This window comes from Rhea pennata, chromosome 16 (genome assembly GCF_028389875.1).
Source record: "Rhea pennata isolate bPtePen1 chromosome 16, bPtePen1.pri, whole genome shotgun sequence".
In the NCBI taxonomy this organism is placed as follows: Eukaryota; Metazoa; Chordata; class Aves; order Rheiformes; family Rheidae; genus Rhea; species Rhea pennata.
The window spans coordinates 7,843,425-7,856,509 of NC_084678.1; the positions used below are offsets into that span (position 1 = coordinate 7,843,425).

The window sequence follows — 13,085 nt, forward strand, 5'->3', positions numbered from 1 at the left end:
TAAATAAATGCTAACTCAATAGTTCTCTCTTGTACGGGGCACAGCTTGCGAAAGTCTCAGACTGGCTCATCTCAGTAGTAATCAGATATGCAAACTCACAGAGAGCACTGCTACTGAATCACTCCTTGGAGTTTTTGTGTATTTATAGGGAATTTGTACGTAGGAGTCAACATTTGAGACCATGTCCCCGTTGGGCAGCGGTGCTCCTGGCAGCGTGGTGTGGGCTGGGCTGGGCTCGCTGGCTCTAAGCTGTCAGGGTTACTCAGAGAAGCAATTCTGCTAACAGTGAAAGCAATTCTTCTTGTTCAGCAGCAACATAAGATGCTGCAGAAGCAAGCGATTTCTGTGCTCACATAAAAACGGCCACCTCAACTCTGCAGCTGCCTGCCAGGCCCACTGTCCTGCACAGCCCTTCCTCGCACTCCCCTTTCCTGTGCAGTTCCTGGCTCACGCCGTCCCAGCCGAGTGCTCCGGTTTAGCCTTCGACTAAGCCCAAAGGAGCAGCAACGCCGCTGTACAGTGCTGGCTGAACTGCCCACGCACCAGCCCACGACCCAGATACGTCCTTCAGCCTGTGTGCCACAGCGGAGGTGGAGATGCCCAGATGGGAAGTTCAGGGAGGGATGACGAGGAGGAGCACCTCAAGCCGTGGCAGAGCTGCGGGTGCTGCTGCTCCCGTGCAGCTGCCGCCCGTGCAACGCTCTGCAGCAAGGTCTGGTTGGGCCTCATTAAGTTGCATCACCATTTTGTGCTCCTGCTCTTTCTCTGAACTAGCCTGAACACCTCTACAACCCAGCTCCATGCCACACATGTGGTGCTTGAAAGCTGAAGGGCTTACCAGAAACAGAGAGGAAAAGCAACATAGCCCTGGGCTGCTGCGGGAAGGTGCCAAGTATGGATCTGCTGACTTAATGCTGCTGAGGGTCTGAGCTGAATGAAGTGTTGCAATCAACAGGAAAAGTCTTGAGAGGTGCTCAGAAGAAACGTCACTCAGCTGTTTCCATGGGGCTTCTTACTGTATTTGCAACGTAGTGAGCAGTCTCCACATGAGGAAATTCTACAGTAATTCAGCTGAATCCACACCTCACTGCAAAGCCAGGCCACCTCTCCTGGGCTCGGCATGTCCCTCTCCCACGCCAAGCCCATGGGCTGCAGTAGCTGGCCAGGTCTTGGGCTAGGCTGGCCATGGAAACCAGACGGTGACAACCGGCCTGTGGCAGCACCTGCCACTCTGGCAACTCCCTGTTCTGCAACAGCATGACTGCGTGGTGACGCTTGCTGATGGGTCGCCTGTGGTACCGTCACATTAGCCACAATTTCCTGGGTTTGGCTGTTTATTCGAAAAGCAGGGCTGTGGGTTAAGTGGCATAATGCCAGAGAGACAGTCTTTAACATCCCTTTTTTCCTCAAAAAGGATTCATCAGTTACCTATATAAGCTATGCACAATCCCACAACCTCAAGCTGCGATACTCATAACATCTATTCATGTGCATTGATATCTCAGTGCTATTCAAGCATAATGTTATCTTCATTTAGCCTTGAATATACACAGTGAGGATTTTAACATCAATACAAATTCACTTCCAAAACACCAGTGATGAGTATCAAAGAGAGATTTTCCTTCCTATGTGAAAAACCCTTCTGACACTAACAACATGAAACTTCACAGCGCTGCACATGTAGCACTTCATAAATTTCTTGCTGTCCTCTCTAATTAATGAAATTTGGCATCTCTGGGACAAAAGCCAGTCGTTCATCTGCCTCCCTACCCTCACCTCCTCCCCAGAACTCCTGGCTCACTGGGCTTTCGCCTTTTAAACCCAGATTCTTCCTCTGCTGGTTAAACTAAAAACCTTTGCATGAAGATAACGATGCAGAGGAGAGCCATGGGATTGCTCCTCAAACACATGATTCACCTCGTCTGTGGCAGATGTCCAAAACAGGGCAGGTGAGCTGACCTCTAGATACAGCCAGGCAAATGGAGCTCTGCGGCACACCGTTAGCTGTCACTGAAATCACTGAAATTGGTGTGATATGCAAAGCACTTCATCAGATCTTGTTCTTAGTCTCTCTGGATCTCAAATTCCCCTGTAAAATGGAAATGAGAGCACACATCTCCTTCCTGAAGGATTTATGAAGGCTGTCACCAAGGGCACAGGCAGAGAGACAGTATCTCACGCTGATTATTATCCTTTCAAGGAGATATAATTGCCCTAATCAGGGCTTAGCTAATAGTGAGTTTTTCAGTTGTGAAGTACAAAGTTCTTAGAATTAGCGGGTAAAATTTGGTGGCGGCTGACAAACTCTAGTGAAGAGAGCGAGAACGGCTCCAAAACGGGGTCAGCAATGCAGCCTGAAAGCATGTGTTGCAGGAGCTGCTTCACATACTGTACAGCAGTCCTGAGTTAGAGTTGGCCAGCACCCATCAGGAGGACATAACAGGAGGCTTGACGTGGTGTTTAGTCCAGTTGGTCCTTCTCCTCAGCTGCATCCACTCCTGCACGTGAGCCCAAGTCCTCTCCATCCTGCACTAGGTCTAAGTGTTTCAATCAGAGAAAGGGAAAGGGGATTTGTAATGGTTTAAGGAGGCAGAAGCTAACCCAAAATCAGATGTTTGAGTGCATCGTCCCTTCTGGCTGGGTCCTGCCAGCTCTATCAACTAAAACTCCCAGGGTGTTCTTGCGTGTGTAATTATCCTTGCTCATTTAAGCCACCCCGGATCATTAGTGCTCAGCCGAGCCTGGGTTCAGAAGAATCTTTTCCTACGAGTTGTTATTTATTTTTCTGTTTTCCTGTTCAATGGGAAGATGTAGCTTGGTGCAGTTTCAGCAAAGGCACCTGACTTTGATCAAGACAACTTCTCTGATGCTTCTCATTGCCTGGGCCAACCTCTCGCAGCACAGACTCCTGCAGCCACCTCCACAGAGAAACTGTCTTTGCTCTGCCAGACACCCTGCTCCCTCTTTCCAAACAACCTTCCTGACTATTCCCACTCTGACCTGTCTCTTCTGAGTTTTCTCTTCCATGGGCTGATAGGTAGGGAGAAGAAGTGGAGGCTGTTTGGGGGGGTTTCCCCAGATGCTACTGACCAAGAAATTAATGATTTTTTTTCTTAGAGGACGATGAAAGATTAATGTGCATCTCTTCCTGAAAAGATTTGTTTTCAAGCAAAAATCTTTTAAAGAAATGTGCTTATTGGAAGGCAGCAAGTTGCTGGGATCATTCCCAGGCTGAAAGGACTCCTTTATTCTCCTCACAGCTGTTTCAAGCCCTGGCTCCAGACAATTTTGGCTATTCAGAAGGCACGTGGGAATCTTTTCACTTTCCCAAAACAAAAGAACACAAAACACACCTCATGACAGAAGCCCCCTAGTTGCTGCAGAGGCAGAAAGGATTGGATTAACTATTATAACAACAGAGAATTAGGAAACCTGAGAAGAAGAATACATAAGGGTAGGAAATTTCATTTCAGAAAATCCTTATGTATTGATTTTCACCACTAAGAAAGTCATGGACCTGCACCTAGTGCTCACACTGGTCTTGAATTTGTTTCTGTGGGCTGAAGCTGCACTTTCTTTGGTGGATGAATTATCTACCAAGGACTAATCCAGTTTCTGTGCATGAAGCCTGAAAGGAAAACTCCCTAAAAATTAAATGAATTAACTCAAATGAGTTTCCTCTCCTGCTGCCTAAAGGGATAACTTGAGAGAGAAAGGGAAGTGTGTACTTCCTCAGGCATGCGACGTGATGGGGAAGGTAAATGAACTGTTTCCCCATCCCAACTCCCACATATTTCCCTTTTAGCATTGTCTAATGCTGTGGTTATCCTCCAAATCGTATGAATTTTCTCCATTGCTGGCACGGCTGACTCCAGACCTTGAAGATTTTGAAAAGTATATATAGCCTATTTTTAACACATGAATGTGAGATGTAGTATATCAGCTTTTTTGGCAAATATTTTTGCTGGATTCCAAACATTTCTCTGACTCTGGAAAATGAACTGTCCAAGAGAAGGCAGCTGTGTGATCCCACTGCAGAAGCCTGTGCCCAGCTCCGGCCCAGAGGCCTCAGGCAGTCCTTGGATCCTTAGTTTCTCACAGAGTTTTTCTCCTCCTCGTACTTCCTGGACAGCTTGTTGTAGAGGTAGCGTGCTCGCTTCTCCTCTTGGCTCTCAAAGAAGGAGGCTGCGATTTTTCTGCACGAGCGGTGGGCATAAGTTTCCAGAAATACCGTGGCAAAGATGATGCAGTAGAGCAGCCCAACAACAAGCACCACAGAGTTATTGGGAGGCCTTGGTGGGCTGATCCTGCAATGGGCAGAGCTGAAGCTCAGATAGTGATGGTAACTTTTTTCAAAGTCCTGAATTGATGGTTCTCTGTAAGAAACCTGGAAAAGTTGCCAGAGGAAGGGTAGAGTCCTTAATTTTGCCTGAAATGGAAAGGGTAAAGGGTTAAATGGAGTATGAACAAAATAAACAGGTTACTACAAAAATCACTGTTACAGCTTGTTTGGGTGTGGGAAGGCCGAGACGTTGAAGTGTGTATGTGCTCCAGGCTGCCCGAGAGTAATGGTAGGTTGTGTGTGCGCCGAATACTCGGCATGGTGAGCCCCAGTCCTATCTCTGATCTTCATTTGCTATTACAGTGATCATAAAAGGTACCCACAGCGTAAGATTCACAAGGAAATGCATACACCCTTATTTCATGGGCTGGACAAAGGAACCTGGCACTTACACTGTATTTGATGCTAAGAGTCACAGGAACCACCGAGAACTGAGCCACCTTTCTCACCGCAGTGTCCGCCACGCTGAACGCAAAGTGGTCAATCGCTACAATGACCAGCATCAGCATCAAGACTATAGTAAGGAACATCATTTGGGCAAGGCAGAGCATCACTTCCTCCCGGGACAGCTTCAGACCTGTTGGCCGAAGGAGATTTTTGGATGAGCCTGTCAGCAGATGAGCCGCTTTTCTGTCCACGGATAAGTGCTCCAGTTTCTTGGTGATGTAAAAATTGTCAAAGCGGAGGTTGGTGAGATAATTTTTCAAATACCAAGTGGACTCAAAACAGAGATAGAGCACAGAGAAGCCAGCAACTACCCTGTTGCCTGCTCGTACTGAATCTTTTACCACTGCTTCAACTGCCAAAAAGTTGTTCCTGATTTTCTCACCAGCAAGATGCATTTGCTGATTAACTAAGGTGCTGTTATTAAGTAGTGCAAATTTAAAGTGTCCATTCATAGGCCTCCATGCATTAATGTCATCAACAACTGTTTGGATTACATCTCCAAACTCCCAGGACGCTTCTCTTAAGAGAGCAGTTGAGTTCAAAAGGCTCTCTGAGGAGTTCTTGCAGATGCATTCAATAACCTGCAGTATGGTTTTAATGTTACTTATGATGTTCGGTGTCACATTAACTGCCACAATCATGATACAGGTAGACAAGAGAAGCTTCCGACCTTGTTTTGTACCTAAAGTAGGCATGGTGATACTGAAGACACAACGGGCAGGATGCACCAAGAAAAGGGTCAGTAGAAGGAGCAGACTGAAGGAAACTGCAATTGCAGCAGAGAGATGCCGTGAATACTCCAGGGAAGCAAACATCCAGTTGTAAAAGAGGCCTCCTATCACCAGTGTGATGCAGAAACACTGTAGAAATAAGGCCAACAGCTCTCTGGCATTTGCTGGGACAGGCTTGGAGTAAACTGACCATAGCTCTACCATGGTGCCATGTACCTTTGGGAACAAAAAGTCTTCACAGTAGACACAGACTCTCAACCTGTACAAAGAAGAAGCATCTGGGTATTAGCAGAGCAGAGTATTAACACAGGAAGACACTCACTAAGGGACCTTACTGAGACAGTCTCTCATGGGTCTTTATGACTTTCTTCTCCAAATGCCTCTGGTCTCCGTCTTCTCTACCTCCCTGCTAAACTGAGCAGCTACAACTGAGATCTTCCCTGGGATGATATATGACAGGAAAGTTCAAGGCATTTCTTGAAAGGTTAAATACGAATGACGGTGCAACTGCTCCTGCTCAAATGTAAGCACAGAACAGTATTATATCATTCTATAAAAATCCTAATGAGGTCATTCAGAGGGATGAAATCTTCAGCAGTGGTCCTGGTTATTTAGAAGATGCTGCGGGGAGAGGAGGGAGCAGTCAGCTCCTTCTGCTCCTGGCTGCTGCCGTTTTCACTAGCTCCAGCTCTGTGGGTATAGGATGTTCAGTGGATGAGAGGAGGCAGAGCAGGAGTTTCTGCTCTTCCTGCCTCCTCACATGAAACCAGGCTAAAATCAGGGACTGCAAAGGTGAGAAATACAGAGCTGATCAGAGAAAATACTGTTTCGCATTGATGATCCAGTGCTGGAGAAACTCCCCAAGGGTAAGAATTTGACCAGGGCAGACAGGATATGTCCCATAGAGCTATTTAAATGTCTAATGAAAATAAACATTGGGAAAGGAATGCCATTTCTCAGGCCTTGGATGTGAAGGGACTGTCTGGAGACCAGAAAACCTGGAGCAGGGAGTGGTTCCCCCTCCCTTTATTTATTTATTTATTTATTTATTTTTATTGCTCAGCACATGCAAAACCTCTCCCACAACCTTGTGGGGCTGACTGCTACCAAGGAGAAGGCACACAGTGAAACCCGCCAGACAATCTCCATCTCCCTTGGCCAGGAGCAATCTCAGTTGCTCCTGGAGGGAGAATTCTGCCTGATAAATCCAGTCAGTTCATTTTTTCAGTGGAAAAAAAAGGAACTCAACAGCTATGAAGACAGATTAAAGTAAACACTACATACCAAGTTGCAGAAAGGTGCCCCAGTCTTGCTTGTAACCCCTCCATGCTCCAGGAAAGCGCCTTGCCTTATTGCACTTGGAAAGGATCTTGGATACAGCTGCTGTGACACCCAGGAGAGAACTGAGGCAGTTACCACTAGGAAGCCAGGACTCAAAACAGAAGCATTTTAAAGCAATTCAGATCAGCAAAGGCTGGTGGTTCCACATGTGAGTGGCGCAGAGCCGAGCGCAGAGCCCAAGGAAATAACCCGCTGCCGGGACAGGGCAGTGCAGGATGCACCACACCAGTGAGATTTTACACCTCTTTGCGTCTTGCCGTTGTTATAGCCAAGGCTAATTTTTCACAACAGGCAGCTGAAAAAAATGAGTCAATGACTTAGGGACTGACTAACACGGAACAAGTATCACATGGGTGTTATTGTCACTTATTGGGAAATCAGACGTCTCATTCCAGCTGACTCTTCCTTGCACTGCCCACCAGCGAGCAGTGAGGTTGGGATCCCTCTCTGGCCTGCAGAGAGAAGGGGAGTTTTACTCTTTCATACCTCGGTCACAGCCGGGAGGCATCAGCGGGCAGGACCCGGCAAAGCCTGCACTGGTAGTTACTCACCTGCTCTGGCCAAGCGGCGGTCCTTCTGCAGCTGCGCGCTCGTGCGCAGCGTTCGCAACCCTTCCCGGGGCGACACGCGCCCCTGCACGCGCCTCGCTCTGTATCGCTTCCATAGGTGCAGCCTGATTCCCGACTCCTAGCTAATTCAAAAAGATTTTTAAGTAATGAATATTTAGAGGTCCTGGCTTGAGCTTTGTGCGTGCACCAGCAGCCTGGTGCGGCGGAGCCATGCTGGGGCTGTGCCCACGCGCAGCCGGCTCGGGGCACGAGGGCGCACGCTGCCCCTTCTCCAGGCTCCTGCGGCGGCGGGGCCGGCCGGGGCTGTTTGCTCTTTGGCCAGTGTTTTCGGCAAAGAGGATTTGCCCTTCTCCAGCTAGCAACCAAGAGAGACGTTGCTGTGCAAACCCTGCGAAACACCCCGGCTTTTCCCACCTTGCCCCGAGCTCACGTGGTTTACAGGACCCTCTCCGGGTGCGGGGGCTTTGCCAGGTGCTTCCCTCCCCGGTGCAGCGCATCCGTGCAGAGGCATCACGGCCGATTGCGGCTCGCTCCTGGAGCCGGGCAGGCCTCGCTGAAAGAGCCTTCCCACGCGGTGGGAACGCGCGGGCTGCCGGCCCGTTCCCAGGCTCCGCGGGCGGGAGAGGGCGAAGGGCCCGAGGTCGGCCCCGGCCCCGGGGACGTGCGAGCGGGGCTCGGCTTTCCTGCGGTGGCCACCTGCCTCGCTGAACGAGCCTTCCCGCACGGTGGGAACGCGTGGAGCTTTCTGGGTCTGCAAAAAAATTTCAGCAATAGTCCATAAAGAGCAAAGAAAAAATCCTAAAATCCACATGACTGTGTTGAGTGTTTTCTGAGTCTGCAGCATCCTCTGGCAGTGGGAGATGAAGTTAGTGAGGCAGCCCTTCTTAACCAATAACTTGGGCAGCAACAAAAAGTGTTTTATGTGTAGTTAGACCTGGATTTTCCTTCTGGTTTGATTTAAAATTTGCTCGTTGTAGGAGGCGCATAAGGAGAGGTTAAATCTGGAATATCCTCCTTTTTATACCCGCAACCGATAATCTGCAAATGAGCTAGACATCAACACCTAACTTTCCCCAGGACATAATGAAGAAGATTGCTTTGCAAAAGTAAATATATGTATGTATGTGCATATAGGTAGATAGATGTATATATAAATTCATATGTATGTATAAATGTGTGCACGGAGCCTGGGATGAGGGACACGCATGCACACACACATGCACAGAGGATTATATATCTCTACGAAGCAACTCCGACATCTTGTGGTCAGACCCTGCTAAACTCCTTCAAGGTCTGTGTTCCTCTGAGCTCATAAATTACTCGGGCTGTGGATGGGAGACCTTCAAGGACAGTCGAGGACGTGGAGGAGAAAGGGGCCTGCTGGGGGTCAGCGGCAGGGTCCGTGCCCCTGTCCCCTGGGGATGCGCCAGCACGCCCTTGGCCACTCTGCGTCACCAGAGGGCTCCTGGCCAGCTCCCAGGTGACAGAAATGGGCTTTGCTGTCTTCACGAGATCCGGTGTAGGGGGCTGTAACTGTCTTCCTCAAACATCCCTGATTTAGACTTTCAGCACTAGGGTAGCACACGGAGAGACCCACGTGCCTGGGCACTATCCACTGGGGAATTTTGCGACTTGATATAACTGTGTAGAGAAGATGGAAGGATTAACCTGTGTCAGGATTAATCTGTGTCATGGCCAGGAAGCGTAACCCACCTTCTCACTGGATAGGGGATAGCGACCGATCTTGCATCAACCAGGACATAGATTTTGAATGTATTTCTGCTCTTTCAGCTGCAATTTGCACAGGATGGGTCCCAAGGTGGTCGCGATGGAGTATCTTGCCAAAACACCTGCAAGTTCAACCTGCAGTAACAGCGTAACCGTGGTGGGGCAGTGATGAGGGTGCAAGGGGATGTCTTGCAAAGGAGGAGCTGTTTCACAGGCAGGGTGGGGAACATGAACGATACAGCTTCAGAAAAGGACTGGGTAAATTACTATAAAACGCCATGGTTTAAAGCTGAAGATATTTCCCCATGGCAATATCATTAGTACCTGTTGATCATGTTTTTCTGCCACATCAAGAAACCCGCGGGTGTGGGAAAGCTCAGCCCACCAGCGGTGATGGTTTGCTTGGTAACAGTCACACGCAAATGAACAGTTTATGGTGATACAGGGTCAGGTTGTGTCGTCTTTCTTTTCTACTGTAGAAATATAGAAAAATCCCATCAATAACCATTCTATGACTGTTCAGGGGAACAAATGCAGTAAGAGGCCCAGACTATCTAACCTGTAATAGCTTAATTTCACCTATCATGCTGCACGCTCATTTGTTTCCAGGTTCTTTCCCTTTCTGTTCTGAACTTCTTGCGCTGCTGCTGGACTCAAGCAGGCTGTGCACAGCACAGAAGTGGCTATATCTCTGCGGCGGAGGCATTTGTTATCACGGTGAATTAGTCACCCACTGTAAAAATCCAGATAGCAAAGCTTCTAGCAGGTCTCTGAACAGTTTGTAAAGAAACTTTAATATTAGTTTCAGGGATAAGAAATGCTATGGAATGCTTTCCTGTGAACAAAACCAGAATGGTATTACTCCAAGCATCTCAGAAGAACATAGGGGTTTTTCTTCCCAGATTAGATGGGAAACTTCAAAGAGGTAAAGTAGAGATATTCTGGAAGTTGAATTTTAATGCGCTAGTGGCATTTCCTGTTAGTTAAAATTCAAAGCAGACTGCTAATGTGGATGGCTTTTGTGATGATTGTTGGCTTTTTACGTTCCTAGAGAAATGGTGCATAGGCAAAGGCAAAATGCCTTTGAAATAATGTTGTCTAAGTTACAGAATGTTAGTACAGCATTTGAAATGCCCTTTCCTTGGGGATTTTCATATTTCTAGTTGCATTAGAGGAGCTTCAAGAAAAATGGGGAGGCGGAGTGTTAACTCACCATAAAAACCTTCTTCTGGTGAAGTTAGTGCTTGAGCAGCAAATGTAATTAGACTGAATTTAGGCACATCAGTTCACTCTTGAGCTCCAGAAATATTAAATTTTTTCTGTTTGAAAAAAAATCAAGGATGCCAGAATAGCCCTGCTCTCACAGATGCCTTGATCCAGAAAAGTAGAATTGGGTAATGCTGTAATATCCGTGCCTTAAATGAGCTCCTTGGGGAGCCCCTGGGAAACACAGAAAGCACGCTGCTTATGAGGCTGTGGATAAAGCTGGCAGAAGCCAGGTCTGTGGCAGAGGCTGAGGATTCAGGCGGTCCTTGCACCTTTCCCAGGTCTGCCACGGCCCTGGTGACCCAAGTCACTAACTCGCTCTGTGCCTTCATTCCCCACGTCTGGCACCATGACCACAAACCTTCCTTTACAGGCGGGGTGTTGTGAAGTACCTCCTGACCTGTGGGCAGAAAGTGTGGTAGACATGCCAGGATTCTGGGAGTGATCTTTTGGGGGATGCCTACACATTCTGTGGTCTCGGTTCTCGTGTCATGCCCAAAGGGAAGTTTGTCCCTAGATTCACCTGGGATGCACCAAAGCAGCTGTAAGTAAATCTGTAACCTGCACATTTGTAACGGAGCGGGAGTTGGTGTTATCCTTTAAGCCTCTGAGTCAGCTGATTTGACCCACCCAAAGGATCTCACTGACGATCCTCCAGGCTGCAGGCGAGATCCGCTTCCTTCCACCGAGCGACTCTGAATTCCCGCAGGAGCAGTGACAGCCACAGCCGTGGCGCCAGGATAGCAGGGGCTCTTCCGGCGGCCCTGAGCTGTGCCGAGTACAGCCGGTCCCCTGGCAGAGCACAGAGACCGGACACAGTTCACAGGCGAGCCGGCTGGGCAGCGATCCGCGGGGAGCCGTCCCCTCGCTGCTCTGCCCCGGGCGCTGAGGCACGACGACGACCATCTGCACGGAAAAAGCCTCCAAAGCCGGAGCGCAGCACTGAGCTGCCTCCCGGAGGCTGGCTGGCCAGGAAGGGCTCCCCTCTCCCGGCTGGCAGAGGCGGCAGAGGCAGCCCCGAGACCCTGCTCTAGGATGTTCCCAGTCTTATTGCCCCAGCTGTTCAGCAGGGCTCCGTTCTTGCTCACCCTCGTGCTTCTCCTGGGCAACAACAGCCAAAACGGGGGAGCAAAGCTGGTGGAAAGGGAACCTTGGGCCTCGCTTTAATCCTCGAGCTACAAAGCAAACAGGACAATGTGCACCATGCTAATAAATGTGCTTTATTGTACATTTTCCAGAATCATTAAGGATTGTGTTTCTGGATCAATCAAGTTCCACATTCAGCCGATTTATTTTGGTGGTTTTGGTTCAACCCCCAAAGGTTCCTACCTATGATGCGACCCTAATGCAAACCCACAGCCCCACTGTGACTGAAAAGAGCGTTGGGTCTGAGGGGTGAATTACCCTGTGTGCTCTCAGAGCTGGCACCGAACACCGTCAGCAACGCAGGCGTAGTACAAAAAATCACTGAGTCAACTCCCCAGCTCATGCTGATCAGCCTTGCCAGTCAGCATGGGCTGGAGCTCCACCAGTTTACTCCATCAGAGAAAGGGACCTAGTGGAGTCCAATAGGGCACCGGGACTCAGTTACTAACCTTCCTAAACCAAGAAGGCAGATCCTTTGTCTTACAGTCCATTTATTTCAGTGACTGATCTTTTAAATTAAATATTTTAGATTCTTAGAGAAAAAAATTTTTTAAGTTGGATAAAATGTTAAGTGATTAAATCACAGTCAATTTGCAATCCTTTCATTGAAAGTACCCAAGTAATCATTTTTTTAGAAAAGTTATGAATCAAAGTCTACTCTTTAAAAATGTCAGTAATACTCCAATGCAAATTGTCCACTGACCTGTGACTCAGCAGCTTGCTCATGAGTGAGACAATCTTACAAACCTAAGATTGACTGTATTTACAGATGATGAGACACCACCAATGTCCACAGACTTATGTCAGGAATAAATTTGGCCCCCGATCTCCATCTGTGCATTCAGTGCAAAGAACCAGGCAGAAATTACTATCTTAGGTTTTCAAACCGTTGAACATGTTTGGAAACAAACTGTTGCCTCCCCATTTCCAAAGCATGGAGTAATACACCAAGCCCTACCTACACATCTCCTGAATCATCCTTTCATGTGCAAACCTGAAGAAACAGTCTTCATCCTACATGACAGAATTACTCATGAGATCGTAATGAAACCCTGATCTCCATGGTCCTGCTAGAGCCACATGGCCAAGGACAGGTTCTGTCACACTCACATTGTGTAGCATGTAAATAATCCAGTTGCCTCCACCCTGGGGACAGGGTTATTCTCCAAAACATAATAGGGTTATCAGTAGTTAGAACAGCAAAACTCTCCAGCTCTCAGGGGGAGAGGCATCTCCCTAGAGATGCCATATGTTTGCAGGGTTGTCCAGTATACAACCACCTAGGCAGGATGGATGATCTCGGGATATCTGATTGGTATCTGTCTGGGAGAGAGGAAAGATCTTCAGAGAAAATAACAAATTGGTACTGTGGCATACACCAATATTTATAAAAATAAAATTAAACCAGAGGGTCCAGTAGGTGTGAGCAGCCATGTGGCCTTCTTCTTCTGCATACTCTGATGATTCCAGTGCCCAAGTCCTAAGTGAGTGAGTCCTCCCCTGGAGTGGCTTTGT

General features: G+C 48.2%; 1 protein-coding gene across 1 annotated transcript; it reads right to left on the bottom strand.

Annotated features, from left to right (window-relative positions):
* Positions 1 to 3,986: 3,986 nt before the first annotated feature.
* Positions 3,987 to 7,004, bottom strand: OCSTAMP (osteoclast stimulatory transmembrane protein). The gene is made up of 3 exons (XM_062589373.1): positions 6,805 to 7,004; positions 4,735 to 5,779; positions 3,987 to 4,429 (listed from the first exon to the last, which is right to left on the bottom strand). Exons 1-3 carry the CDS (start codon positions 6,846 to 6,848, stop codon positions 4,088 to 4,090), a joined length of 1,431 nt encoding a protein of 476 aa, XP_062445357.1. The 5' UTR covers positions 6,849 to 7,004; the 3' UTR covers positions 3,987 to 4,087.
* Between the last annotated feature and the right edge of the window lie 6,081 nt (positions 7,005 to 13,085).

Bases quoted from the DNA above. Each gene is read 5' to 3' on its own strand.
- OCSTAMP (XM_062589373.1), bottom strand. From the start codon at position 6,848: ATGGAGGGGTTACAAGCAAGACTGGGGCACCTTTCTGCAACTTG. The intron at 5,780-6,804 runs GTATGTAGTGTT...TTCTTTGTACAG, and splicing joins GGGCACCTTTCTGCAACTTG to GTTGAGAGTCTGTGTCTACT. The intron at 4,430-4,734 runs GTAAGTGCCAGG...TTTCCATTTCAG, and splicing joins CTCTTAGCATCAAATACAGT to GCAAAATTAAGGACTCTACC.